We start from the raw sequence: 27,608 nt of genomic DNA on the forward strand, positions 1-27,608 counted from the left end.
AAGGAACTATTTGGCTTTTTATCCTAAAAATGCTTCAATAACTCAAGTCACTCGAGGGCGACAAACGAAAAACTGTCAGCTGAAAGATGCTGAAAAACTCCACGAGGCTGAGAGAGACTGTTTAGTTGGGTGATGCTATCATATGGATGTGTCACTGTGAGGGATTCCTTTCACATTGTAGTCATTTCCAGATCAGTGCAAGTTTATAGATTCAGCAGAGTTACGAAATATCAGCGACAGGTTTACCCACAAACTTGTAGCTCTCAGTTAATTAGATTAGCACTGTTCAGTTACTGACCAAGAAAGTAACCACAAACTCCTGCCCCAGGACTGAACAAAAAAAAAATATTTATTGCTTTAACAAGAAAAACACACACTATAGTGCCTGAAAATAACATTTATAATCAATATTAAATGTACTGTGAGAAACTAATATGTATCACGTTCATAGGCTATTATGGTAATAGGAAGTGTACATTTTATACACAGAGTTTGAACAACACAAGCTAAACGTGTGCAGCTTTAAACTGCCAGATGTGTTTGACATCAGTCTGAAACTAGAGGTGCAGCAGCAGGATATGAGGTAAATGTTGCCTTAGTTTTAATTCCACTAACACATTCAAACAACAGCTGCATTTACAGAAAGAGTCTGAGCTTGTTAAAATATGTTTTTGCAGAGCTTACGCTACAGACATCATAATGAAGCAAGTAAAGGCAAAATTATGTCATTTTGAAATAATGTATGTTTACAAATGTCCTGCTTTTTCCTATCAGTCAGCTTCATATTTTGATCTACTCATTTTTTTTAAAATATTTAGTAATTGTTGAGGTAGCAGTTTTCTTTCCTCATGAATATTGGTTATTAAAATCATCCCCATTATATGCAAAGGTGCAGACATTCAGTCAACATGCACATAGATAGTTTCTGAGTAATATATGTTATTTATGAAGCACAGACCAAACATGATAATTACGTGAATTGTTAGACTAGAAACCCTAATTGGCAGGTTGGTTAAACATTTTTTTTTTATAACTCTGTGGCTCAGTTTAGTTATTATTTCTCTCCTAATCATCAATAGCAGTGGATGCAATCGTAGAATTGACCTCAGTACCAGCTGTAGCCAGAGAGGCTGAGGTCCCGGTCGAGGTCCCGTCCCGAGGTTTGGCGCGAGGCCTCATCATCTCCTCTGTGTTGCGTTCAGGTTTAATCAAGAGAACGTAGCACTTGGGCAGGAAGATGCAGGTCAGCAGGCCGAAGCTGGAAGCCAGGATGGCAAAAATCTGGACGGCGACCATGAACTTGCCCCGTGTGCTGAGGTAAGCAGGGACAAAGGAGATCCAGACGATGAAGAAGACCAGCATGCCAAAGGTCATGCACTTTGCCTCACTGGAAGATAGGAAAAAAAAACAACAACAGATAAAACATTATGGCTCTGAAGACTAAAAGAACAATTTCCCACACGTACTAACCTTTAAATATCTGTGCTTTGTGTGTTTGCACCAGATAAGACTAATTATTTCTGCTCACAGACTATGAAATGAGATACAAACAGACGTGCCTCTTGACTGTTTTCTGTAGATCAGATTTACATTGTTTCTTCTGTACTTTATCTCTTAGCACAAGACGGTCATTGGAGAGCGATTGGGTTCTGTCTAAACTAGACTGACTTCTAACTATAAGGCAGAAATCTTCTAACTGCTTTCCTAACTGCTAATCAGTTTCACCTGAAACATTGGTGTTACCCACCTGAAGTGGTCCTCCAGTTTGCGGGCTATGAAGGCAAAGACGAAGGCCAGCAGAGCCAGCAGGATGTCATAAGCGAAGATGCAGCAGATGAAGACCACTGAGCCTTCGTCACACTCGAGAATGATCTTTATATTCTGGGCAGAGGTGTTCTTGATGGGGTATGGAGGGAGGATGATGAGCCACACTGTGCACGCTATAGCCTGAGTAGAAGGATTAGATTTAGAGGTCAAGGATCAATGTCAAACTTAAATTAAACAGGATTGAGGTGGTAATTTGCATGAAATGTTACGTTCATTTCAATAATAGGTAACTATCACTGAGTACCTTATGTGCTTTTATGTATAGCTTTTACAACAGTCTTCATCCAAAGAGCTGGTTTCTTTTTTCAGATGTACAGTATTTACCTGTATTAACGTTGCCAAGGCAGCTATCGCCCTCTGGTGGGCACAAGTGAGAGAGTCAACTTCAGGGTTTGGACAGGTATTGACATCGTTGTTGGTTATGTTAGTTACGATGACATCAGGACTGCCGCTGCTGGCTGCTTCTTCAGCTGCTGCTTTTGCAGCTTTGGCAGCTGCTTTGGCTCTGGCTCGTGCTGCTTTCAGGGTCTGAGCTCTCAGCATCAACACTGCTGCTTTACCTGAAGCAAAGAGAGACTGTGATTTCGATATCATAGAGCAGACCTAGGCACCAGAAAGGGTGACAGAAGTTTAAGAGCAGGTAAATGAATTTTCTCCTAGTCGCCCACCCATGATAGAGGACAGGCAGAGAGCGAAGCCCAGAGCCAAGGCTACTTGGCTGGTCATGCAGCTCCAGCGCTGCGGCTCTCCGATGAAGACGATGGAGCAGAGGAAGGTCACCACCAGCGAGAAGAGCAGAGAGAAACTCAACAGAGCATCGTTGGCTTTCACCAGAGGGGTTCCAATGTGCACAACAAACACCACCTAGAAAAAAAGAAGAGACTGGCCATCTAGTTCCCTACTCCTCGCACTACAAGATCTACCAGGAGATTCGTTATTGGATGTGTGATTCTCACCCCAACAGCAATGGTGACTAAGGCTCCAAAGGCAGAGATGACGATGAGAGTGATTCCCAGCGGTTCTCCAAAGGCCAGGAACTCAATGATTTTTGGTACACAGGTGTCATGAGCTTCATTGGACCAGTAATCTCCACTGCAGAGGATACATTCACGAGCATCTGAGACAGAGAGAGAGAGAGAGAGAGGAGGGGGTAATAAAAGGGCAGAGGGGTCAAGTTAATCTAAAGTTGTTTAGGCTGATGATGGAAAATCTCCTCCACACCATTTGAACACTCTCAGCTTTCATTATGACACCAGCAACAGTTATATACAGTACAAGTTGGTGTATTTGCAGAAGTAGGCTTGTTTGCTTGTTTTTATCAATATTATTATTAACCTTTATTTAGCCAGGTAAATCCCACTGAAATTAACAACTGGTTAATAATTGTACTATTTCAGGTGGAGACTTAGGGGGGTCACAGATATAACTATTTCTAAAATATGTCAGGATTTTTACAACCCAAGTAAGGAGGTGGTTTATTCAGTTTCTGATTTACTAGATGAACAATTTGTTTGTGTTGAAGTTTTGCAGATGCGTGAAAGATATGCAAGACTACAACAGCAAGGTATTAAAGCATCATTGAATGAATTTCACATGGGATCTACAATTATGTATTTTGAACCAGTTCTACCAATTTTTTCAGCTAATTCAGTCAAATTGAATTTGAGGTAAAATTAAACCAAATCTAAAAATAATAAAAGCAAATTCAGGCTCTTAGTTTCTTAATATGAACTGAAATAAGTACATTAGTATATAAGTAAGTAACCTTTATCTATAGGGTAGTTTGTAAAACCAGATTTACAAGGTGCTGTCGAAGTGCACAAAAAAATATAAAAGCGGTTTAAGGGAATGGTCAGATATAGAATTAAGAAAAAGGAAATAAAGAGAACTATATAGAGTCAGTGGAGCAGTACGTTACTGAAAAAAAAAACAGTGCAAACTTTAAGCCACATCTGTCTGCCAGAAGCCACGAGTCTTGGTGCAGAAATTAAACCATGAAGGGCTTTAAGACAATACAGCATTGTCACTCCATCAATAGCATTTAACTAAAATCAACAGCAGATCAGACTCTTTAGGAAGATATCTCAGTATCTTGAAGGCACAATTTGAAAGTTGTATACTGACTGGTTGTGTTGCTGATCTCTCCATCAGCACACGGGATACAGTCGAAGCAGCAGACTGGCTCCCCCTGTCGGATCCCCTTCCTGGTACCCGGCTGGCAGTTCTCACTGCACACTGATCGAGGAGGCTTTCACACAAAAAAGCAGAGACAATTTACGCTGGGACACCTCTATGGGTCAGCTAATCAAGATCACAAAGAGCATATGGTTAGCCGCTGTCTGAATCGATATGTTGCTGACCTCCAACACCTCATTGTTCCACACAATAGAGTCATTCATTATGTGGATTCTGTCCTCCTGGGCTGCCGAGCCATTGTAGCGTCCAACAGTGACATAAGATACGTCCCCATTACTATTGACCTGCCAGTTAATGATGTCATAGAAGCCCTCTATGTCCCCGTCTTCAAAGTAGATCTCCTCCTCTGTGTTGGGCACTTTGAAACGCACATTCTTCATGTAGTACATCAGCTAAGGAAGACAGAGATGGAGATTTAGTTCATACAAATGCATAGAGAAATGTCTGCACAGACTTTACATTTAGACATTTACCTGCCATGGCTCAAAATCAGTGATATCTGCACAACTGTTCCCAATGAACGGCCCCTTTCCTTGTTTGCAGTGCTCCAGGTTGTGCAAGGCGTGGGCCACAGCATACACTGCTTTGTACACACTGTGGGAGACACTTTGATCATTATCACCAAAATCATCGTTGTCATCCAAACCAGATTACGGTTTGTGCAGGTTGCAGGCAAGTTTTTTTTTTTTTCATCATTAAAGACAACACATGTACCAAATGTGTAACCAGAGATAAGATCTTGTTCACCTGCCGCTACTTTCTGCAGGATAAGTATGCAAACTGATCACAGTCTTTCAGGAGGGATGCATTGCTGCTGAGCTTGTACACACAAAATGATCAATAATTTGTGCAGGACAAATTATACTGGATATCTGCAAGGATAAATAGATTTTTTGGTGGTTTTGACTTTACCAGCATCAGTGCAGTAGTGTGAATCAGTTTATTTACTCAATTGTTGTTTAATTCATTATGATAATTAACTAAGTAATTCATTATCAGGATCATTATTATGTTATTATCTAATAATATATCATGCAGTATTCTGAAATGGACCATTGTGCATGAAGAGTATGTTTACTTTTGCTACTTTCAGTGTATTTTAAAGCTTATGCTTTTGTATTTTAAAGCAAAGACTTGAATTTATGACTTTTACTTGTAACAGAGTGTTTCTACACTGTGGTAACGTTGCTTGAAAACAAGTACAAGCTTCTTCCTCATTGCATCACTGTCGCCCTCAGTGGTTGTCTAAGCTGTAGGAACTGACCTGTAGGTGATTCGTAGCTGGGAGACGTCAGAGTAGGTGGTATTAAGTTGTGCCAGAGACTCACTCCCAGTACAGAGACCATCGGGAACCCCCCTCACTGCTCTGGATAGTGTGCCGTTCACCTCCTTGGCCCTCTGTTTGGCCAACCTCTGTGCTTTTCCATAATCCAATGTGCAGTTAAACACCTGTAAGACAAAAATAAAATCGCACATTTGCATCCTTTAGATTGCTTTGGCAGCTGTTTGACTTTTGACGTTGACTGTCCATCATATAAAGGTTTAAGTCAGCAGATGTGTGGTGACGCGCTGCAGTTTCAGATATAGATTGTCCATGTAGATATGTGGAGACAGATCAGTTGTTGTGGACTCATCACTGTCAAGTTCCTCAGCTTAATTCAGCAGCTCAATAAACACACCGTCTCCCAGAATTCCTCAGTGATTGAGTCAGCGTAGGGGTCCAGATCCAGTAGATGGCGCTGAAGACCAGGGATATCAGCCCTCCTCACCCCAAAACCCAAAGTACCAGCCAGGACTGAGCTCACCTGCATATAAACATGTACATTATCACTGTTAGCTAAAACTGTGAAGTGTTGGTTAAACTGGTTTGTGCCTCTGGAACATCCGCAACTGCTCAATTTTCAAAATCAGTGCTTCAGTCAGTGAACTTTCGACTCTTGGTTAACACTGAACGCTCACCCCAGGCTGGTTGATGAGAGCGGAGGTGACCCAGGCCTCGCTGGCTATCCAGGTGCGGTTGGTCACATTGTGCTGGAGCAGCTCAGCAATGAGAGGACTGAGGTCCACGTCTGATGAGAAGACCACGATGATCTTGGCTGTGGACTCAACCACAGTTTGAACGATACGCTGGATGGCCTCTGGGGAACTCACCTAAAGTTTATACACAGGAATGAATTCTCTAGAAAGCACAAATGGATCAAAACTGGAACTGGAAATGTTGGCTGCAAACTGCATACCTTGGGCAGCGTCTCAGAGAAGGAGATGCAGACTCCGGCTTCCTCCACCTGCTCCTTGAAGTCTCTAATGCCGTACTTTCCATAATCATCATCCGCAGCTATGGTGCCCACCCAGGTCCAGCCAAAGTGTAGCACCACCCGGGCCATAGCTGTAGACTGGTGCTTGTCATTGGGAATGGTCCTTAAGAAGGTGGGGAACTGGAACTTACTGTTCAGCACAGAGCAAGTTGAAGAATAACTGACCTACAGATGAAAGGGAGAAAGGACATAATGTTCATTTTGTTCATTTACCTTGTCTTTATCTTTTCCTTGTATTATGCCACTCATTATTGACGTACCTGTGGAAAGTGATAAAGTCCAAGCATCCTGGCAGTGGCAACGGAGAGATCGGAGCCCCCAGCGCCCACTAGGGCAGCCAGAGGCGCCCCAGTGCCACATCTGTAGTTGGGCACAGCTTCATCTTGGCCTGTCAGGTAGGTCAGGGCGCCCTCTACGGCTTTAGAGATGGTGAAGCAAGAGTCGTAGATGACGTAACCCAGGTCAGTGTTGGGCAGCAAATCAGTCCTTTCATTGATTTCACTGATGGCAAACAGCATTGTTTGGGTCCAGCGGAAGGTTCGGAGGTTAAATCTGGAGGATGATGAGACGGTGATGGAAAAACAGCACATTTCTAGACATCAGTCTGCTGTCCCTGTCCACAAACAGTTTTGTTCAAAAAACGGAAACTAAACCAAATTAAAATACTTGATAAACAAAAAAGATGCACACAAACTATTTTTGTCTTTTAGTGTTATTACCTAAATGAGCAGTTCACAGACTTGCTGATTATTGTTGCGTACTACACTGTAAAGGCCTATCTCTATAATAAGCTAATTGGCCTCAGAGGTGCTGCGCAGCTCTGTCTTGATTTCTGTAGTAAAAAAAAATGAGGGTAAGAGACTCTGGAGTATACTGTGTTTGAAATACATAATTAAGCTAAAATTATTTATCAGCAAAACACTAAAATATTAAACAATTTAGCTTTGGTAAGCCTAAAACATTATCTATCATTAGTTTAACAACAAATTAAGCTAGTACAGTGTAAAGCAGCACAGTTACAATGATAAAAAAGACACATGAACAGACTGAATATGGCTCGGCTCACCCCTCACACCCCGCAGAGACGGGCACCCTTGAAGTGTTGCCATCACTGGAAGCAATGCGCTTGTGAACTGGAAACATCCCCCCAATAACGACCGTCTTCTTCTCTACATCCTTGTAGCCACTCAGGTTGAACTTGGCCTTCAGCTTGCATGTGGACTCTGCTGAAAGAGATCGGTAGAGGAAGAAAAAGGTGCATAATCCAAGCAAAAAACGTCTGATTTCCATGCTATGAAAACACAGAAGGGAGTTGTGAGAGCCCTCTCTCTACAGCAGACAGCAAAGGAAGCAGCAACGTGTGGCAGGTATCTTATGTGGTCTCCAGGGAGATGTGCAGCCCAACAGATTCAACGGTGCCAAAGTGAAGAGCAGGACTTTGGGTTGCCGAGACCAGCTGATGGCATCTTTATTCAATGTGAAACATACACAAGAAAGAATTCTCAATTCTTAATCATTTTTACAAACACCAAAGTAGTATTATCTATTATTAATGATGCATAAAATTGCATGTAGTTCAAAAGTGGTTTAATTTCCTCATCATGAACACAAACTGAACCCTGGTTCACCAAATACACACAAACACGCACTTCTGGCTCTAATAAATTCCAAGAAACATCACAATCATTTCATCATATTTCTGTCCTCTCCTTTCTCCTCCTGTAAATATCACTTCATCAGTCTGAACTGCCACAGGCCTCTAGCTAATTGGCAGCTGCATGTGGCAACTTGTACGGTCTTCATGCAATGTTACAGCACAGCGACTGTTCCAAAATCATGCTTCGTCTCCTGAGATCTGGTCTGCAGCATGTGGACAGCTGACTGAACTTGTCTGCTCTTGTCTCTCAGTCAAGTGGGAGCAACACACACCTGAACCCCCGGCACACTGAGGGACGCCTGCTGGGCAACGACTGCTGACACAAATAGGCTCCTAATGAATGACACTGTAAACATTCTTTCAATAATATGGCAGTTTGCAGCAGATGGATGTCGCTGTTTTTTGCAGTAACTTATACCGAAGGGAAGACTTCATTCAGAAAGCAGGAATCTAAAAAGGAAGGAGACATTTGGATGCGTTACATGTGGAGTTTTTGAGCGCGTGATTGAGCCCTTGTGATCTGTGTCAGGCAGACTGATGAGTTCTGCAAGAAATCAATTATGTGTAGAAATTTCAAAGAGAAGCTCAGTGCAGACTTTTAAAAAGGCATGCTGTTAAATGGAAAATAGGGGCATTTCCCCCCAACATGCCCCAGCAAGTTGGTTTTCACTGTATTGTTTTATTTGACCTTTTATGAAGTTGAAAAAATTAAAATTGCTTCGGGACATTATTATTTCACCTCAAAATGCTGTGTTTGGTTGTAATAAAAGTACAACTCGTGCAAATATTCGAGGCCTGGAGTAGGTTAACACAAACTACTAGTTTTTACAAAGCTCATCTGAATCAGTGAATTCAAGGAATTCTCCTATTCCTTAAGAGTAGTACTAGATTTCCTATTTATTTAGTCTTATTTTAAGCTTTTCTATTTCATAAGGTTAACATTTAAGAGAGGTTAGACTGCATATTATTAGCAGTTTACCAGGACAGCCTACTTCCAATACAAGCTGTGTTTTTTCTAACTTTTTAGCTCCTGCTGAGAGTTCTCTTTTTGACCCAAAATGTGCCCCAACAAGTTGCCAAAAATATGGCGAAAGGATAAAAAAATAATGATGGAAAGCAGATAATTTGCTCAATATACAAGTGTGAAGTTTCAACATTGAGATCTTTATTAAAGCTCAGTTTTCCATTGTACAAATGTCATAGTTGAAACTGCATGCAGTGGGTTGGTTTGAGGCACATTACTAAGGAGAATGAGCATTGTTGACCAAAAATTTTTAAAAAAACAAACAAAAAAAATTCAGACATAGAATTGCATAACTTAATCTTATTGATATTTCAATTAAATCCAACTACAAAGTAATATGACCATTATTAGCTGATGCTTTCTATGGAGACATATGTAACAAAAAAAATACACATATATTAAAGGCAGAACAGAAGGAGAAGCACTAATAGCAGTTAAGACAAGTTAGGAAAACCATTCATTTTGCATTAGGAGTATTTTGCCACTAAAGGTTAAGGATATAACAGAGGGATGAGAGGCACAAAAACAAATTCTGGAGGCATGAGAACCACCACATCTGAATGAAATGTCTCTAACGGGGTACAATACACTTTTTAAAACTCAGTTAAACCTGAGCACCGTATTCACTGAGGTCTAAACGACAAGACTAAAGATTATGATGCACTGAATGTTCTGACAGTACAGAACACAAATACATGAAGCAGTAATGTCTTTCTGACAGTGAACTTATGCTGGAGATGGCAACACACAGTACTGTTAACTTGACCTTTGACACTACAGAGTGACACACTTAAGGTGATGTTTCCACTGAATATCTGATTTGTTATGCCGATAAAGCACCGAGGCCTTATGAGTGACAAAAGACAGAATGTGTAAAAATGTGTCCCTGCACAACAAAAGAGCAGCCAAATCATGATGAAGTGACAACAGCAACTGACACAACGTGGTTATAAACTCTACTGTACTTAGAATTTTGTTATTAGTGCTCTTGCCTTTTTATTTTTCTTCATAAAAAGCATACATATTGCAGCATGAGGAGAAACAGTGTTATATCCTCCATTCTGGAAACATCAGAGTCCAGGTCAGGTCACACCAAAGAAAAACCAAGAACAGAACAGGCACATACAAAGTTACCCATCATATTGGCCTCCTCCACAGTCGTTACACCAAAGTTAATCTTGGGTTGACTGCCGTCCACGATGGGTACGGCAACAAGTCAGCAGCTCTTGTCGACAAATGCAACTTGGAGAAGATCATCAGGAACCCACAATGTTATAGATAACTACAGTATATTCTACTTTTGGCAAAATAAAAAGCTTAAAAATTGTTGATTGGTCAGATAGGCTGTCTATTCAGACGACCTTCGTCATAGCACAGTATACAGGCAGAGAGTGAAAATGAACAAGTTGAGAGGATAGTCTTAGGCTGAGAACATTCTGACCTACAACAGTAAAACAAAAACATTTGATGTAAAAAAAAACAATGTTTTCCAAACCCCTCCCCGCTTTCTGCTGTTGCTTTTTTCCCACTTGACACTATGCATGTTTTTATGTTTTACTCGTCCTAAAATGCATCCTGAGGCACAACATCAAGTCCACTTACTGAACTTTCACAGCTTCTTGCCACTTGCCTTTAATGGGTGACCTCACAAAAGGAAGCAGCAATTTACCTTTTCATCACAGCGAGGAAATGCATTGTGGTACATGAATCAAAAATGACAATATATTATCAATAACCAACATTAATCAATCCCTATCGCCAAAAATATTAAGACCAGGGAAAAGTGGTGGGGAGAGCAGAGCAGTGGCGCCTTTGCGTGGGCACCAGTCACAGTAGGGTCTGCCGTCCATGGGAATGTTGAAGAGAGGAAGGGAGGTGCAAGAGGGAGGTGGAAGGAAGGGGGGAGGAGGGGAAAGGAGGAAGGATAGAAAAGGAGAGCAGTTCACCAGCCCTCACAGTAATCTGTTGAGTGTGTTTGTGCAGTGTGTGTGAGTGCCTGTTGGTTTGATGCCATGTTGCGCTTTATTCCCACTCTGTGGTGCCGGGTGGTTTGGAGGTCAGATCATACATGACTCTGGAGATGCCTGGGATTTTCTTGATCTCGTTTACCATCTTCAGCACCACCTGGCGAAACAGACAACAACACAGCGAACTATTAAAATACTGAACTCAAGGGGCAAATGAAGATGCTCCTTGTTTTGACCCACTGAATCCTGAAACTCGCCAGTGGGTTTAAAACTCCTGTTATTATTCTATGGATTCTGTCAAAATTGTACCATTTGTCACAGTGAAAAACAACTTGCAGAAGGGTCCTTAAGTACTCCTCTGTCATATGCCATTTCTTTGGGGAAATTTAAACTTTAAATTATATATTTTTTTTAAAAATAACTTTGTTCTACATGTCTCACTTTGACAAAAATAAATTGTACACACCAACTATATTTCATAACAATCTAATTATTCTGGGCTGATCACATTTGTGAAGCCCTGAGTGACTCAGCTGTAAACAACACGTGACAAAATATCAAGAACTTTTTAACTGAACTGCAGGCGTCGCTGGCACAGAGCAGATAAGTATGAAAATAAACTGAAATTGGGATTTTTCTCAATCTTTGCAAAATTACTTATTAAAGATATTTAATTAATTTTTTATGGTTTATAATTTTGTCATATTGAACAAAACACATTTTGAACTCTCTATACCTCTAGTCACTGTCGTGTTGTTTCCATAGAGGTGCTGAACTTTACACTGCAGTGAACACTGAGGCCACAGTCAGTAAAAACAAGACAGGAGCAAAGACCACCCAGGAAATGCTTGATTTAGATGGTTGAATAAGTCTTGGGTTGATAATTTGCAATATCCAAACCTAAGTAACTATTATGATGTAAGCTAATGCCACCAAATCTGGAGAGATGCTATCACCAAGTTGAGAGGCTAGATTATGGTATACCTCCTCTGGGATATGGTTGCCTGGCATGGCAGGGATGCCTGTCATGAAGTCGCTGGTGATGAAGGTGCGGATCACCACAGAGCGCCGGCAGGACGGCTGCTTCTGCAGTGGGTCACGGTCAAAGTGCAGGGGGGTGAGGATGACCGGCATCTGGCTGATCTTACCGGAATAGCCTGAAGGTGAAAGAGAGAAAAGTTCAGCAAACATGTTTTTTGTCATGTATTATTCTGTCTGGACGTATGTGAATGGTGGAGTAGAACAAAACATTTATTGTGGCTGCAAATGTTCTTCACCATCTGACATGAAGAAATACTTTTGAGTCAGATAGAGTCATGCAGATTGTAACGGTGCAGAGCCGGTGTCTAATGTCTAAACCCATTATTTTATGTTTACGTTTCTTGGACCTTTACAAAGAAATGATCAGCTTTTTCATAGTTTGAATGTGCAGAAACATATTGATAGCCCCAAATTTAAGGATTGATGGGGCAGACAAAAATGTTTTTTTGACTGTACAAAGTTTTAACAGTATGAACAGCAATGCAAGTGCAATTCACAAACACCCATTAGCACCGCAAAACCACCTTCAGTGTTGTCCATTCATTAGTGGGGAGCTCTTCAATGTCTTGCGTCCTCATGGCTGCTTTAGAATTTTCACTCATAAAGTTGAAAATGCAAAGTATAATTAATGTAAACAAAATGGTCAATTAGATTTTTTGTGTTCTGGGAAAAAAATTGTTGTGCTTTTTTTTTTTTATTTTTTTTTTTAGATTAACCATATAACAGTCAACAGATTAATCATCAGAAAAATAGTCCTTAGTGGCTGCCCCAACCTGGACACATCCTATTTACTTTCTGCACACAAGGCTATTACAGCTCCATCCACTGAAATGTGGACACAGATCAATGTTCAAATTCACATCTTTCAAAATAAAAAATTAAAAGTCACATCTTAAATTAGAGCAGTCAAATACCAAGCTGAATCATAACCACAATAAGGACATTTAGTATGTCAAGCAAATATCTGATAATCCAATTACATCTTTGTCGTATTTATGAAAATTGCTCCCACTGTTGAGTCTAGAGCAATTTATTTTACCATGTTTAGTAGCGACTTGTTAAATCTCTGTTGTAATTGAACAAATTGATAAAGGCAAACTCTTTACTTACTTCATTCACTTCTGTGTAAAGACACTACTTGTCTTCTCACTGAAATATTTTTTATCTCTAGTCTTAGAATTTTAAGCAAGTTCATATGCTTCCTTCCTATTGGAAATCCCAAATACTACAGAGCTTTAAGTATTTGAAATCACTCTGGTACACACACTTACCAGACTCTCTAAGAATAGAATGAGCTACAAAGTCAGCCTGTCTGAGCGTGCTCAGAACGCCTGTGGTCAGGAAAGTTGGGGTAATGTCTGTTGGTGGCTCCTTCACATGGGATCCAAATACATACACAACTCTGGAAGAAAGAGAGACATACATACATGAATGAATGAATGAATGAATGAAGGGCTTATATGGCCAACTGATCTTTCACAACACTGAATCCTAATGTTTCTAATCACTGAGGACAGACGAGGAGGGAAGCTTTAAACAAAGATGTGTGCATTACCTATTGATGCTATGGCACATGCGAGGGATGAGTCTGGCCAGGAACATGAGCGACTCCCAGTGTGGAGATTCTTTACTTGTGACGCCACACACGTAACTGTAGGACCGGCAATCACCCTGAGACAAAAGATTACGTTTTTGTTATAATGTTTTACAGAGGTGCAAAAAAAGAAATTGGAAAAAAGAAGTCTGTTTCACACAAAAAAAACTGTTTACTTGGGTTAACCAGTGAAATTTCTGAGCTGTCTGATTCCATTTTCAGCCAAGGCAATGAAAGCTGCTAGTGTTTGTCTACCCTTTCCCGTCTACCCCACAATTTGAGGTTTGGAACAAATTTAACTCCCTGGCTTTCTGGACACACCTACACAAAGACATACTGGCTGTCTGTAATGTTTGAGTGAGGAAAGAAGTCATGACCATCCCTTCTGTCCAGGCAACAGTGAAGGTCAGTTTTAACTACTGGAAAGTGGGTTCTTTTAGTCACGTTTAACCATTTCTACAGAGCCAATACTTCCTTAGCTCAAGGAGAAACAAAAAGAGAGAATTTGAGCAGTTTGTGTGGGTGTGTCTCGTGGTTGACCACTTAATTATAGTTATAAAACAACAAGAGACAAACAGCTGGTGACACATGCTTTGTCAAGGCCCACTGTCTCTAAAAACACTGGGACTCACATATATGCAGAAGCTCAAATGTCCTAAACAAACAATAAACAAGCTATATTTGGACTAACCCTTAAATTATTAGATGGGCCTTAGAAAAGCATTTTTAGTAGAGCTACTTTGAGACTATTTTGACAGAATGTCAATGAATTTGAGTTTTAAAACATTCTCAAAATGACAATATAGTCAGGAGCAACATTCAAATTGCAGGAATGGCAATGTTTTGATGAAACGTAAAATATGTCACAACATATCATTATAACTGAAGCAGTGCGGTGTTACCCCGGCCTACAAACCAGAATCTCCAGATGTAAGGAAGCACGCTTGTTTGGAAACAGATCACAACAAAAATCACATCCGTTTGTAGATTTGTTTCAGTGGAAACGAAATGAAGGAATGATTGTTCCCACTTAAATTGTCAAAACAATCCCTGTTCTTATTCATCATTCAGGCCTTGTGGAGTGTAATATCCACAAATTTTGAACAAAACCTAAGTTGACTTAATAATAAACTGCGTGGCAGCTGTTTCTGCTGAATGCATTTCAGTGACTGATTATTAATTTGGGCAAAAACAGGCAACATCAAAATAAAGAGTGACTGATTAGGTTTTATGTGCCGTTTGATCAGCTGACTCACCTGGACACCAACAGTTTTGATGGGCAGCAGGAAGGCATTGAGTGAATGAAGGCTGGTGATCTGCATGAGCTTCTCCTCCTCTTCATCTGATATGCATGACTTGACTCTCTGCAGCAAGGCATGGGGCTGAAGAGGAAACAGAGAAGCCACTTGTGAATATGGAATTGAACAGAGAGCAGCATATTGACCGATGCTGCTCTATTCTGTGACTAACGGATCATTCTGAGAATGCTTCCACTTCACCATCTGTTTTATTACGCTGGCCCAGATTTTTTTTCTCTCGAAATGTTAAATCAAATGTCACACCAATATGCTCTTTCACAAGAGCTTACAGTGGTGTTCTTCAGCTTTTCAATAACATTGCATAAGTACTGATCCATAACCCACTTCAAATTTGTAATTCACATGTACAGCAGCTCCCTGTGATGAATCCTTACTTTGTAGTCTGACAAGTAGCCACACTCTTATGGACGATAAAACTGATCCTGAAATGTCTTTGATCCGACCATATATTGCATATTTTCTCAAATTTAACTTACGTGTAAACCTCCTTCCTTAAGCAGCAAAGTGAAAACCCAACTATCTAACACCAACTCCACATATTTCGTGTTTTAATTATCTCGGGTATTTGTCTGTTTGTGCAATGTATCCAACCAACCAGCAGAGGCTGGACATTATTAACTCTATAATTAAAACAGACAGAACAAACAGTCACAAAGGTCATCTCATTTGTTGTGTGGACAGAACTTCCACTGTACCCTTTCTTTTTGCCTCTTTTAATAAAGCAATAACTAAATGAAATGAAATGGCAACTTACAAATAAACATTGTTGCTAAAAATAGAGTTGCTGATGGGCTGTTTACAGCACCAAATTAAACAAGTGCATGAGCTGTTTATTTTTTAGTAGAATTTGAATGACCTCACTTTTCACCAGTAGTTTGGTATAGCTGATGCGTTGAGCTGATTCACTTGTTAGGCTTCTGATACATTAAGGTCAATATGTCACATATTATTTCTAAGATGCTGATTCACTGAAAGCGGAAGATTTCCCTGAGTTTTGTACATGTCTTTGACTTGTTTGGATCTGTGTACCTCCACTAACATAGCATGTCACATAGTGTACAATGTCAGCACTGGCTGAGGTTAGCGTTTTCAGTAATGTGTGATTAAATATAGCACCAGAAATTTGCATGCTTCAGTGCAAATGCTGGCATGCAAACTGGTGTGTCAGTATGAAGGGTTGCCATGCAAATCTTGCAGAAAAACAGCAAGAAGCACATTGGACATGTTGGGATTTAATTCCTTGCCAGCCGCAATTACATTAATTAGAAATCAGCTACAGTGGGAAGCTGTTGTATGATAACTCCACTGAAAAAGGATGTCACACAGACCTTTTTGACACTTGCAGAAAAGTCTGTAATGATTTTGAGGATGTTGTTTGTTTCAGCAAAATCCTTGCAGATGTAAGGCTCCTCTGCACAAATCACCCGGATGGACAAACCAGGACCTACAGAAAAAGAGAGAGAATGATCACTTTTAAGCAAATAATAGAGTGAAAAACAATGAAGCTTTGAGTTCATCTGCATAACTAAGCTGCATGATGGAAAGAAGACGGATCGTCCAAGTAGACACTGGCAGACAGAGATCAAAATCCAGTATCATCAACCGTTATACTGATACAAATTACCCCTATAAAGCTTGCTCAGAGTAGTCACATCACAGGCATGTGTGTTTATGTACTTGCCAGGGAAAGGATGCCGAGAGACAATCTCTTCTGGCAGGCCCAGCTCTCTGCCCAGCGCTCTGACCTCATCTTTATGGAAATCTTTCAGTGGTTCGATCACTTTTCCCTGGAGGATTACAAAGGAGTGAAATCAGCATTGCAACAGCTTGGGATATGTTTAGGTGTTGCAGAGTCGTGCATTTATTTGAAAGGACTCAGCAAACCAAGGGACACTGAACAATATATGAACATTAACCAGCTAATAAGGAGGAGAATGAATGTCTTTCACTGAAGCTTCAGTTGTTCTTCAAATGCCATGGAGTATACTTAGTTGGTTTTAGACTTTCATAAGCTCTGCTCTACACTGTAACAGCATTTGATTGGTGCTTTATTTTAGCCACAGGGGTTCTGCAGTATCTTTTCCACTATGAGAAGTCAATGTGTAGATATAACGATATGTTAGTGGAATGCTAATAATATAGTAATGGTCATGATTTTTTTTTTTTTGTGATCAGCAACAATATTTAACAGAATCTGTGAGCAACTCGTAAAATGCTTGGAAATTAATCAAGTTAGTATTTGCAAGAACATATGTAAGTATGCAATACCTCATCTCTGAGTTTGCGGATGAGCTCAGTGTCGTTATGGTGTGTTTTGATGACCTCTGCCTTGCCGCTGGCGAGATGAGAGGCACTCTCGATGAGATCAGGCCTCAAGGTACCCTGGGCTAGGAAAACCTCTTCGGGCTTCAGATTCATCTCTCCAATCACTTCGTTTGCCACCTGTGAAGCACACATAATTCACAAACTGGAAATGGTAAAAAAAACGAAACCGCCATACTGACGGACGCATACAAACGTTTAGTAAACAATTTAGCTAAACTGGAAATGTGTCAAATGTGGATGTACAACTTGATAGAAAAGCAAGGTAGACATGCTGGCTGGCAGGTTCAGATAAAACAGTAACACATGTGGGACATTTCATCTAAGAATCACTTGAAACCTGCTACTCACTTTAACAAACGTGTCTCCAATAATTTTCCTTTTCTCCTCAGGGTTGGTGGTCATATTTAAGGTCTTGCTGATGCGTTTCCGTGGCGTCCTGTCCTCGTCAGAGATGGGAAGGGTTGTTGTTCCATTATAGAAAGTGTGTGCTGCATTTACAACTGAAGGACGCAATATTTTTCAGAAGAGGAAAGCAAAAGATACAATAAGATTGTGAGAAACACAAAAAAGGCATTCTTCTCAAAAAATGTATTAAAGACTAATTAAATACGTGAAGAGGTTGATGTAAAGCGCAATAAAAAAAACTATGATTGTCTAATAAATTTCTACCTTGACATCATTAGGAACTCCTATTAGATAAAAATTTCTGCAGCAACTGCGTATAACAAGATCACCTTCACTTTGATCCTTACCTTTAAGCTTGATGCCCAGCTTGGTGAGGGCCTCCTCCACACTCTGACTCTCTCTCTTCCTCATGAAGCCATTGTCAATGTGAACTGCTATCACCTGGTCCTGGTTCAGAGCTTTGTTAAGGAGGGCTGTGCAAACTGTTGAGTCCACTCCACCACTCAGTAGCACCTGAAGATATAATCAAAAACAGCACAGTCACACTCAACGTTGTCATTTGCAGGTCTAGGATAAAATCAGAACCATTTATCACCAGTTATCACCTTTCTATGATTAAATTAACTGCATATGTGTAATTTAGTTTCAGTTCAGCTTCTCATTTTATGACTCATTCATATCTGGTATTTCATCTGCTGGCAGGCTGTAAAATATTAAGTGTTTTAAAAAAAAAAAAAAAAAAAAGGAAAAAAAAAAAGAAATATTACAGCCGTGACACTGCTTTACATTTAATTAGCCGACTACCAGCTCTTGGCAATCATCCAAAACGACATACTTGCTGTAGGGAAAAGCTTCAGCAGAGTAAGAGCATAGTAAAAGATTGTGATAAATCTATCTACACTGTATTTGAGGAACAAGAAATAGTATGAAGACTCTGCTTTGAGCCTGTTTTCCACACTCATTTATTGCCTTTATACTCCCTTGAGATGAAGCCTAGTTTGCAGACGCAGAGGGAGATGACTACCTCTTTTCACATAGAACAGTTTAATTTGAGAGTTTAATTGGTTCTACTTAACTTCCCAACATCACTGCTGTCTTCACTTCCTGAGCGGCTACCACACTTCACACTGAGCATCCCAGCTTCAGACTTTTAGCCAAATTACCTCCCATAGTAAGATAAAAATGTGCCAAGAAAATATTCTTCTTACTTTTTTTGAAGTCTGCCCTAAAAAAAATGTTTGGATGTTAATACAGACATTCACAAAGCTTTGAGCAGTTTCCCACTTACCAGAACTTTAGACTTGTCTACTTTTTCTCTGATCTCATTGATGCAGGTCTGTTGGCGGTTCTGTACAGTGAAGTTACTTGTGCATCCCGCAATCTCAAAGAGGAAGTTACGCAGCATCTCCATGCCTCGCTCCGTTAGGTCAACCTCGGGGTGAAACTGTGTCCCGTACAGCTTCTTTTGCTCGTTGGCGATGCCTAGTTTGGAAAACAGAGATGTTTTAAGGGAATGCAAGTTATTCTCTCTGAATGCCACTTTTTACAGAATTCATTCAAGAAAAAATAGTATTAACATAAACCACAACATAAAACAGACAGGGGACAAAAACACTACAACTCCAAATACAAGTTACACATTATTCTCAGAGGCTGTCTCAGATGTAAATATATACCATGCAATCTAAATAAAGCTGTTTTTAAAACTTGCACTCTATGAGTAGATTATTGATTTAGATTATGTAAACCAGGGTCAAAGCCTATGTGCTCCTCACCAGCAATGATGTTCCCTGACTGGGCCACCACTTTAAAGCCATCAGCCACTTTGTCTACGCTGTCTCCATGTGTCAGCAGGACCAGCTCCTCCTTCTGAAGGCCTCTGATAAGATAAACACACACACATACACGCGTCAGAGGGCGATGTGTAGAGAACATTAATAAGCATATGATAGTTACATCTGTACAATTAGCATTTTCAGTAAGTCAAGGGTGCAAAGTAGACTGCAGTCATTCATTTTTCACTCTGCAGTACCGGGTTTGTCTAACAAGCAGGGGAAATATGTGGCTGCTGGAATGCTTCTGCAGTTTCTGTAGTAAATATGGCACTGGGACAGACCAGTTAGGCAGCAGTCATGTCTTATACACTACCTGCAACACTCTGTCCTCATGTTCTGAGGAAAAAGGTATGCCACTGCAAAGGCACTGAAAAAAGTCAATTTCTTTATAGTTTCTTTATAGTGAATATTAATGGTTTGACAGCAGGCAATTACGTAGGCTATCTGCGAGGAAACGAACAAATGTGAGATAGATTTTCTTGCTGATTACACCATCAAAATAAGTGGTGGTAATTCTGACTGACCAGAATTCAAGGTGTCAAATGTGACACTAACAATTTACCTTTAAAAGCACGATGTACTGTATGTGTCAATTGTTGTTTTGATGTAATTAGCTCACAAAAATCATCTGTCAAGTGATCCATTTCAACTGAGAGGCAGTGCTTTGGCTGTACACACATATATGTACACCTAGTGGCCTCTACAATCTGTTCAATCTATTGTATATGACCATCCAAATGGTTATAAAGTAGAATACAATATGGCTGAAATTCCTAATCAGGTCACAGAACATGATAGGTTGCAACATAGGGTGTAAAAATACGATGTTTCAGTCAGCATCTAGTGCAGCATAAATGAGCTCATCTACAGTGCTCCATGTGGCTTTTGAAGCGATTACCTGTAGACATACTGAATTTTCCAATTAACAGCTTTGCAAGTCTGCAAAATATTAATGTTTCATAAACATATCAGGCAGTGGAGCCACAAGAAGTTAATCTCCTAACAGCAGCATGCACTAGCTAACATCAGAGAAGGAATTATGCTGCCCAGTTAGGGAAAAAAGCTGTATCATCTTGTCTATTTATAGAGTGCTAATGTCAACTGTATACAGTCTTTCTGTGTTTGCTATTAATCTGTATACTATATACTGAGGTGTACACTCACTAGCTACTTCATTTGGTCTAATCGTGAAATCGCTCGGCAACAGCTCTGCTCTAACTTCTACTTTTACTAAGCTTCTACACTTTTAGTCTTTGTTGGTGTTTATTCAGGTCATAGTGGGTGGTGTGTGGTGATGGTGGAGGTGTACTGGACTGTCATACATTCAACAGTGTGACTAATATTTTGCCAAACCCCTATATGGAAATGATGTGCACACAAAAATAAAACAAATGAAGAGAAAACAAGAGAAAACCACTGTACCTGAAAAGGGAACAAGTGTTGTCCAGCCCAATACTGAACACTCCATCCTCCCTTACACTCTTTCTGTGTACTGTGCCGCCAAAGACCTTATTCATCATCTGTAATATGCACAAAACAGCAGAGTTCATACTTGAACACAGACTTCATTACAGTATGATAAAATGATACAACTGTCTGCTGTTTAGAGAAGTGTGCTTGAGAAGCTGCCGGTTTTAATTTTCAGGTCACCCGAGTAAAGTAAGTAAGCAATACGCTCATCTTTCTTAGCTAGTGTTAAAGTACCCTTGAAGAAGGTGCTGAAATCCCAGCCAGCACAGGAGATTGAATGGCAGCTTGGGATGGAGTGATATTAATGTGTTGCTATTCAGAGGCAATTTGTATAACCCAAATGTTTCCTTGAACAAAATCCTTCTGGAAAAAGGATTGTTTACCTACTCACTATACAACATTCCAACAATCACAGTTTCATATTGTGTGTATGCCTGCATGAGTACAGGTACCTGCATTCCATAGCAAATCCCAAGGACAGGCTTTCCTATGGTGAATATGGCTGGGTCGAACCAGGGAGCATCTTCTGCATACACAGACGCTGGACCTCCTGAAATAATGATTGCCCTAAGGCGTGGAAGAGAGAGAAAACAATCAACCTAAATTACATTGTAAAGCACTTTTAACACTATAATATTGACAGAATCTTGAGATAAAAATGCTGACAGGACGAAACAGCTCTGACACATGTGCTTTTCATTCTCACCTGTAGCCCTGTTCTCTGATAGCAAAGGCCGGGGTCTCTAAGGGGAGGATCTCAGAGCGTACACACAGCTCTCGCACCCGTCTGTCAATCACCTTCCCATACTGGGCTCCTGCATCCAGGATCGCCACCGCACCCTCACATGACCCATTCTGCTCTGCGCTGCTGATCTCCAGCTGTGGGCACACATTTTGACAAGTACAAAGTGTTGCTGTTAGCGTTTCCACAGTTCAGAACTGAAGAAGCCTCCTAAATGAGAGATGAAATGTACTCAAGAAAAAAGAAAACAGAAGTCCAGTTGCTTTCAGTAATTCTCTTAGGATTACCATGACTTGGATGACTGAGAATCTACACAGACATATTATATTATCTTTCTGGAGAGTGTACACATTAATATTATTTTAGGATCAAAAGTTTGGAGTGGTTTGGATGAGGGACGGCATAAGGAAACCAATTCCTTTTAGCCTTAACTGAGGTCCACCTCTGACATCCCCATGGAAAATGTGACTCAAATTGGCCTAATGTAATTATGGACTCATGAGCTACTATGCAGACAGACAGCCACTCTTGTCAAACGTGCTGCAACCATTAAGGCCATCAGGACAATCACATGAAACCCACAAGTCAATGGTTATTAGTGGGGCTGTCCAGACTCTAGCAGATTGCGCTGTTTCTATTCAGTATAGTGTTTCTCACTGCATGCTGTTTTTTAAATAAATATATGGTAATATATTCCAGTTTGGGAAGCAAATTTCAGTACAGCTAATTAATCTCCATAAAGAGCAAAAGTGAGTAAACAAGAGCTGCAAGAAGAGAAACATGATCCCACGTGGTGAGTGGAAACACTTCCGAGGATGTTACTGAAAACAAGTTGCATTACCTGTACAACCAATCTTCTCCGATTTCTGATCTAAAGTGCAGCGCAACCGTTATAAATCAAAATCAGCAATCAAAGGAGCTGTAGCAGCCACGACTGCAAGAGAACTAGTCTGTCGTTTTAGAGCAAACTTTACCAGATCCGCTGGTAACAGCAGTAGTAGCTCCGGTTGTCAAACCGGTAGCCGCAAGTTTGCTTGTACTAGCTTAGTGGCGACGTTAGCAAACTGACAGTTAACATTAGGTTAGCTTAAAGTGTGTGACAGCAGCCGAGTGAAATAGTTCGTCTGCCACAAGCTCCATTTCAGTTTTGCAAATGAACGCCACAGCTATCAGAATACGAGATTTAGGCTTACCAGTGTTGTCATTAGAAATTGTCACAGCCCGGCTAAAGCTAGCTAACAAACGACCAGTGTAGCGAGCTTCTCACCGACAGAACCCCGTAGTAACGAGCGTTAGCCTGTTAGCAGCGCGTCTTGCTAGGTTAGCGGAGCTATGCTAAAACCCACGCGGTGCTTGGAGCTGAAACGTCTTGAGGGGGATCCACCATGAGAAGGAGACAACCGCGTTTGGTGGCAAAATAAACACTTCAAAGGCTAAACACCACTGAGACATCCGGTCCGGCTAGTTAGCGGCTATGAGCAACATGTTAATGTAATACTGCAACAGGCACACAGCAGCGTACTCACTGCTCCTCAGCGGTACTGTTGATAACGTTACGTTCTCCCTAACTTTCCCCCCCGAGGTACACGCAGGCCGTAATTAACCGGGGGAGCTACAGCAACAACCGGCGTCCTAACACGAAGTCGGCCGGGCCACCCAGCACCAGAGCTGCGGGTACTCCCCGCTCCACTGACCTTGCTGTCTCCGTTGCTCAGAGCCATGGAGGACTGCCGTGTAGTGGAATGAGCTCTCCTCTTCGCCTCGGTGTCCCAGGTCTCACAGAGAGGTTGCTGTTAGCTCCTGGCTCAGCACGCCGACTACTGTTGGAAAAGCACACTGGGGCTCTGGTTGGAAGATGTCACGGTCTCTCCTCCTCCGGCTTGGGGAATAACTTTCACAGTGGGTGCAGACTAAATAAATATGTCTGTGTTTTCATGGGTGGAGCGCAAAGTTAAATAATAAAAAAAAAATGTTTGAAAAAAGAGAATGGCAGAGTGGCCTCATGAGGGCTGGGCTCGGAGGAAATTGACATATTAGTCAGTATTTTAAATATATATGCAGTTCTCATTTTGCATGGAACACCCCTAACTAATATGGGGTTGGAATCCACAAGAATATCTACATTACATACATGTTTAAATGCTTAATAATGTCCTTATTCATTCTTAGCTGTCTCCACCACACAATAGGTAAATGGACATCATCAATATACAACAATACCTAGAAACTCAACTGAAAAAATGTCTGCATAAAAAAAAAAATTGATGGTAAAGTTTGTTTTTGCATATCTAGTAAGTTAAGGTTCTCAATCCTATAATTTCAATATTAGGATTAAATTCTTCTGTTTAACTATCATCTAATACAAATAACAGTATAAAGAAACAGGATTATTCTCATAGTATATGTTGCCATCTTACATAACCATAGTGACAGACAAGCAGAGGTAGCACATATGTGAGAGAAGCTCCATGTACTTTAACACATCTACTGTATGTTCCAGGTGTTGGTTACACTTACAGCTAAAGTGACCTTTGAGGTCATTGCTCATATGTGGCCTTTGACATTTTTTTTTTTTTTGCCCAGTAATAATGCAGTTGCAATATCCGTATTTTCTTTGCCTGCGTATTATGACAGGAATCTTCAAACTGAAATTTCTTGAATGCTTACGAGGAATGTCACAGCAAAGACACACATTCCGACAGTCGGATAGACAGCTATCCAACTCCACTTCATGCTAAGGAAGTTTGTAGTCTTTAGTTATCTTTAATTAGTCATATTTTCCACTTCTAAACAACTTATCCAGTTTAAAAGATAAGATAGACTTTATCAATCCATTACTGGGGAAATTCACACACACACACACACACACACAAAAATCTGATAGTATGTCAAAGAAATAATTTTTTGAAAGGGGTAAGGAAAAGCATTTGGATGTGTCACACACAGATGTAATTATTAGTGCTTTTAGTTGTACCTGAGCATTTCCTGCTGTGAGAAGTCAAATGTCTGCTGTCATGATTCTCAGTCATTTTGGGAAAAAGATTTTTTTTAAAAAAGAGACTGCTCTTATTCTAACTGGGCTATCAGTGTTTGAAGTAGCTTGCCAATATCTCAAATACAGGGCTTGACAGAAAAAAAACATGCTTGTGATGGGATGTCAGTACATTTTGATGTGCATGAGGTGGAGAACCACTGGGGGGAAAAAACGATATCAGCACCATCCTGTGGAAAATGTAATAAATGACACCTTGCAACGCAGTGAACAAGGATGTGGAAGTGGAGTCCCACAACATGGTCCTGAAACTGCCCCATTCTCTGCCACGTAATACTGTAGTCTTTCTCATTAATTGGAATGTGTCCTTTAAAACCAGTCACACTTGACTTTACCTATCATTTTAAATCAATGCACAAGGAATGTTAAACAAAGCTACAATACTTTTGATATAGTTAACTCACTGGCAAAGTAAACTTAATTATGAACAGAGTTTCATTTATACACCAGTAGTTATTGTGCAAAATAAATTATTTGTGGGTCCCTGCTAATGTATTTTTGTAATTAATTTAAGGAATATGTTAATTTGGCATATGGCCCCATCTACATGTGCATTATTCATGCACATTCTTAAGCAAATTTTCAATTATTGGGATTACCATCTATGAGACATAACAAATATTGGGGCTGTTGGACCACTGATAGCGACCTAGTTGGTAATCCAGCCTTAAAAATGAGGAAAAAAAACCATAGTAAATTTTATAGACTGATTTGAACACAGCTTCATAATACATAGTGATAACTTAAACATCATTGGTGTCTTGAAATGAGGTGAAAACAAGCTGAATTGTTTTCCTCTATCTGACTGACACAGATCATGCCACACAGCTCAGAGTGAATTTTCTCAGTGCTCCTTGTGTCACATGCTGATGCTGTCAAATATAACTGTGTGTTGTCACATGTCATCTGTGGGGATAACCAGCTTCACATGCACTCATGGCAACCACAAGGCCGAACATGCCGTTATTCATTACCTCTTAACTAAATGTGAGGTAATAGGAGGATCATGACCTTTGCCAAAAGCTCTTTTGACCGAGGAGAAAGACTGAGTTTGATTTCTGTTCAGAAACTGTGAGGTGACCAAAACGGTTTCCTTCTGTATTTTCAGTTACACAGCTTTTTCATTTGTATACTTTCATTTAAATCATTGACATTAAGAATTTTCACAAGAGATCCTTCAGTGTCACACAGCTCCTAATTAAGTTTAAACTCGGAAATCAGTCCAGGACAACAAGTACATATGCTGATTATTTACAATTTAATCATAGCATAATAAATTATGAACAAAGGTCAAGAACAATCACTCACAAGAGCATGCATCAAACAATGTCAAGGTTACAATAAAGGACATTACTTGCAACAAAAGATTTTTTTAGATATCATTTGTATGTGGATATAGAAAATACTAAAAATGTCGTGTCCACGACATTTGACTGTAGGATGAAGTAAAACAACTCAAAACTACTCGTGATACCTAAAAGTTTGTAAATGGTTACAGTGATAGTGAAGACAGTGAAGAAATCTTAATTTACAGTATATAGTACATTTCATACTTGCACAATATTGTGCAGTGTTATAAAGCACCAAACACTAATATGGTATTCTAACCTAATAAATATAAATGCACTCTTTTAATAGCTTGTAGGTGGGTTTTCATTGTTGTACAGCATCTAATATCCATCCATTATCTATACACCACTTAATCCTCATTAGGGTTGCAGGGGGGCTGGAGTCTACCAATTACCAGTTACCAATTACCAATTAACCTCAGCATGTTTTTGGACTGTGGGAAGAAGCCAGAGAACCCAGAGAAAACCCACACATGCACACGGAGAACATGCAAACTCCTTGCAGAAAGATCCCAGAAAGGCAAGAATGCAAACCGAGGATCTTCTAGCTGCAAGGCGACAGTGCTAACCACCAATCCACTGTGCAGCGTAACTAATATTCATTGTAAAATTAGTCTGCATGTTTTCTGTAGCTTTTGACCAGGATTTGGTTTTATTGTATTTAGAATCAGCCCAGATGAGACTTTAAAGAAGAAAATATTTATATCTATGCACTGTGTGCATTGTGTGCTGCTCTCTTTTTTATTCAAACTGCTGCTGTTACACTGTAAATTTCCCCGCTGTGGGATCAATAAAGGTTTAATCTATCTATCTATCTATCTATCTATCTATCTATCTATCTATCTATCTATCTATCTATCTATCTATCTATCTATCTATCTATCTATCTATCTATCTATCTATCTATCTATCTATCTATCTATCTATCTATCTATCTATCTATCTAAAAATGTACAATTAAATTATAGTTCATACAATTGTAGATTTCTTGATGATATATATCAAGGTATATTCCTCCTCTCATATTGCCAGTTTTGTTATTAACTAATGTTTTGTTTTTGTTTTTTCATGATAATTTCCAAATAATGGAGTTTTTATTTTTTATTTACATTTACAGTATAAGGTGAATGTTTTGAGTCAGTGCTCCTCTCCTGTTACAAGAGCAAAAGTAAATTAAAACTGAAACGTTCTTTCTACTTTCTGTAGATCTGTACATCTGCCAGTGTTGTATTTGTAAGGATAGACTGAAATGACCAACCGAAAAACCAATTTATTTGCATTGAAAATATCAGCGAATTTTGTGGCTACGTCAGTTGTTTTTTGTTTTTGTTTTTTTTTTTTTTTTGGGGGGGGGGGGGGTTGCTTGTTTGTTTGATCTGTGTTTGTTAAGGCCTAATAGCTTAAGCAATCCAAGCGTAATGACATTAGATTAAAAATGTGGTATGTGTTTTATATGTCGTAACTGACTGCATTTCAAAGTAATCTGCTCC

At 40.0% G+C, this 27,608-nt stretch overlaps 2 protein-coding genes across 3 annotated transcripts; both read right to left on the reverse strand.

Moving 5' to 3' along the window:
- Nucleotides 1-323: 323 nt before the first annotated feature.
- LOC111588927 (vomeronasal type-2 receptor 1) lies at nucleotides 324-8,992 on the reverse strand. The gene is made up of 14 exons (XM_035943556.2): nucleotides 7,405-8,992; nucleotides 6,599-6,890; nucleotides 6,261-6,503; nucleotides 5,983-6,174; nucleotides 5,703-5,828; nucleotides 5,288-5,472; nucleotides 4,497-4,617; nucleotides 4,188-4,415; nucleotides 3,952-4,075; nucleotides 2,784-2,944; nucleotides 2,496-2,691; nucleotides 2,152-2,387; nucleotides 1,748-1,947; nucleotides 324-1,387 (listed from the first exon to the last, which is right to left on the reverse strand). Exons 1-14 carry the CDS (start codon nucleotides 7,626-7,628, stop codon nucleotides 1,066-1,068), a joined length of 2,850 nt encoding a protein of 949 aa, XP_035799449.2. The 5' UTR covers nucleotides 7,629-8,992; the 3' UTR covers nucleotides 324-1,065.
- A 146-nt stretch (nucleotides 8,993-9,138) lies between these two features.
- On the reverse strand, nucleotides 9,139-23,600 carry gmps (guanine monophosphate synthase). 2 transcript variants are annotated; one of them, XM_023299587.3, is made up of 16 exons: nucleotides 23,412-23,600; nucleotides 21,682-21,854; nucleotides 21,428-21,542; nucleotides 20,928-21,025; nucleotides 19,446-19,549; nucleotides 18,959-19,152; nucleotides 18,018-18,183; nucleotides 17,614-17,765; nucleotides 17,209-17,382; nucleotides 16,622-16,727; nucleotides 16,269-16,384; nucleotides 14,878-15,003; nucleotides 13,583-13,698; nucleotides 13,299-13,429; nucleotides 11,971-12,143; nucleotides 9,139-11,143 (listed from the first exon to the last, which is right to left on the reverse strand). In XM_023299587.3, exons 1-16 carry the CDS (start codon nucleotides 23,436-23,438, stop codon nucleotides 11,042-11,044), a joined length of 2,073 nt encoding a protein of 690 aa, XP_023155355.2. In that variant the 5' UTR covers nucleotides 23,439-23,600; the 3' UTR covers nucleotides 9,139-11,041. The 2 variants fall into 2 exon arrangements, with proteins under 2 accessions (XP_023155355.2, XP_054868353.1); XM_055012378.1 differs by lacking the exon at nucleotides 23,412-23,600 and adding an exon at nucleotides 22,911-22,937.
- Between the last annotated feature and the right edge of the window lie 4,008 nt (nucleotides 23,601-27,608).

Source organism: Amphiprion ocellaris, chromosome 7 (assembly GCF_022539595.1).
Source record: "Amphiprion ocellaris isolate individual 3 ecotype Okinawa chromosome 7, ASM2253959v1, whole genome shotgun sequence".
NCBI classification, from domain to species: Eukaryota; Metazoa; Chordata; class Actinopteri; family Pomacentridae; genus Amphiprion; species Amphiprion ocellaris.

Excerpts from the sequence above, each read along its gene's own strand:
- LOC111588927 (XM_035943556.2), bottom strand. The coding sequence starts at position 7,628 with ATGGAAATCAGACGTTTTTTGCTTGGATTATGCACCTTTTTCTTCCTC. Across the intron at positions 2,945-3,951 it reads AGAGATCAGCAACACAACCA|ATGCTCGTGAATGTATCCTC; the intron begins GTCAGTATACAA and ends TCTCTGTCTCAG. Across the intron at positions 1,388-1,747 it reads AAACTGGAGGACCACTTCAG|TGAGGCAAAGTGCATGACCT; the intron begins GTGGGTAACACC and ends CCTATCTTCCAG.
- gmps (XM_023299587.3), bottom strand. The coding sequence starts at position 23,438 with ATGGCTCTGAGCAACGGAGACAGCAAG. Across the intron at positions 19,550-20,927 it reads AACACTTGTTCCCTTTTCAG|AGGCCTTCAGAAGGAGGAGC; the intron begins GTACAGTGGTTT and ends TTATCTTATCAG. Across the intron at positions 13,430-13,582 it reads ATGTGCCATAGCATCAATAG|AGTTGTGTATGTATTTGGAT; the intron begins GTAATGCACACA and ends TCTTTCTTCCAG.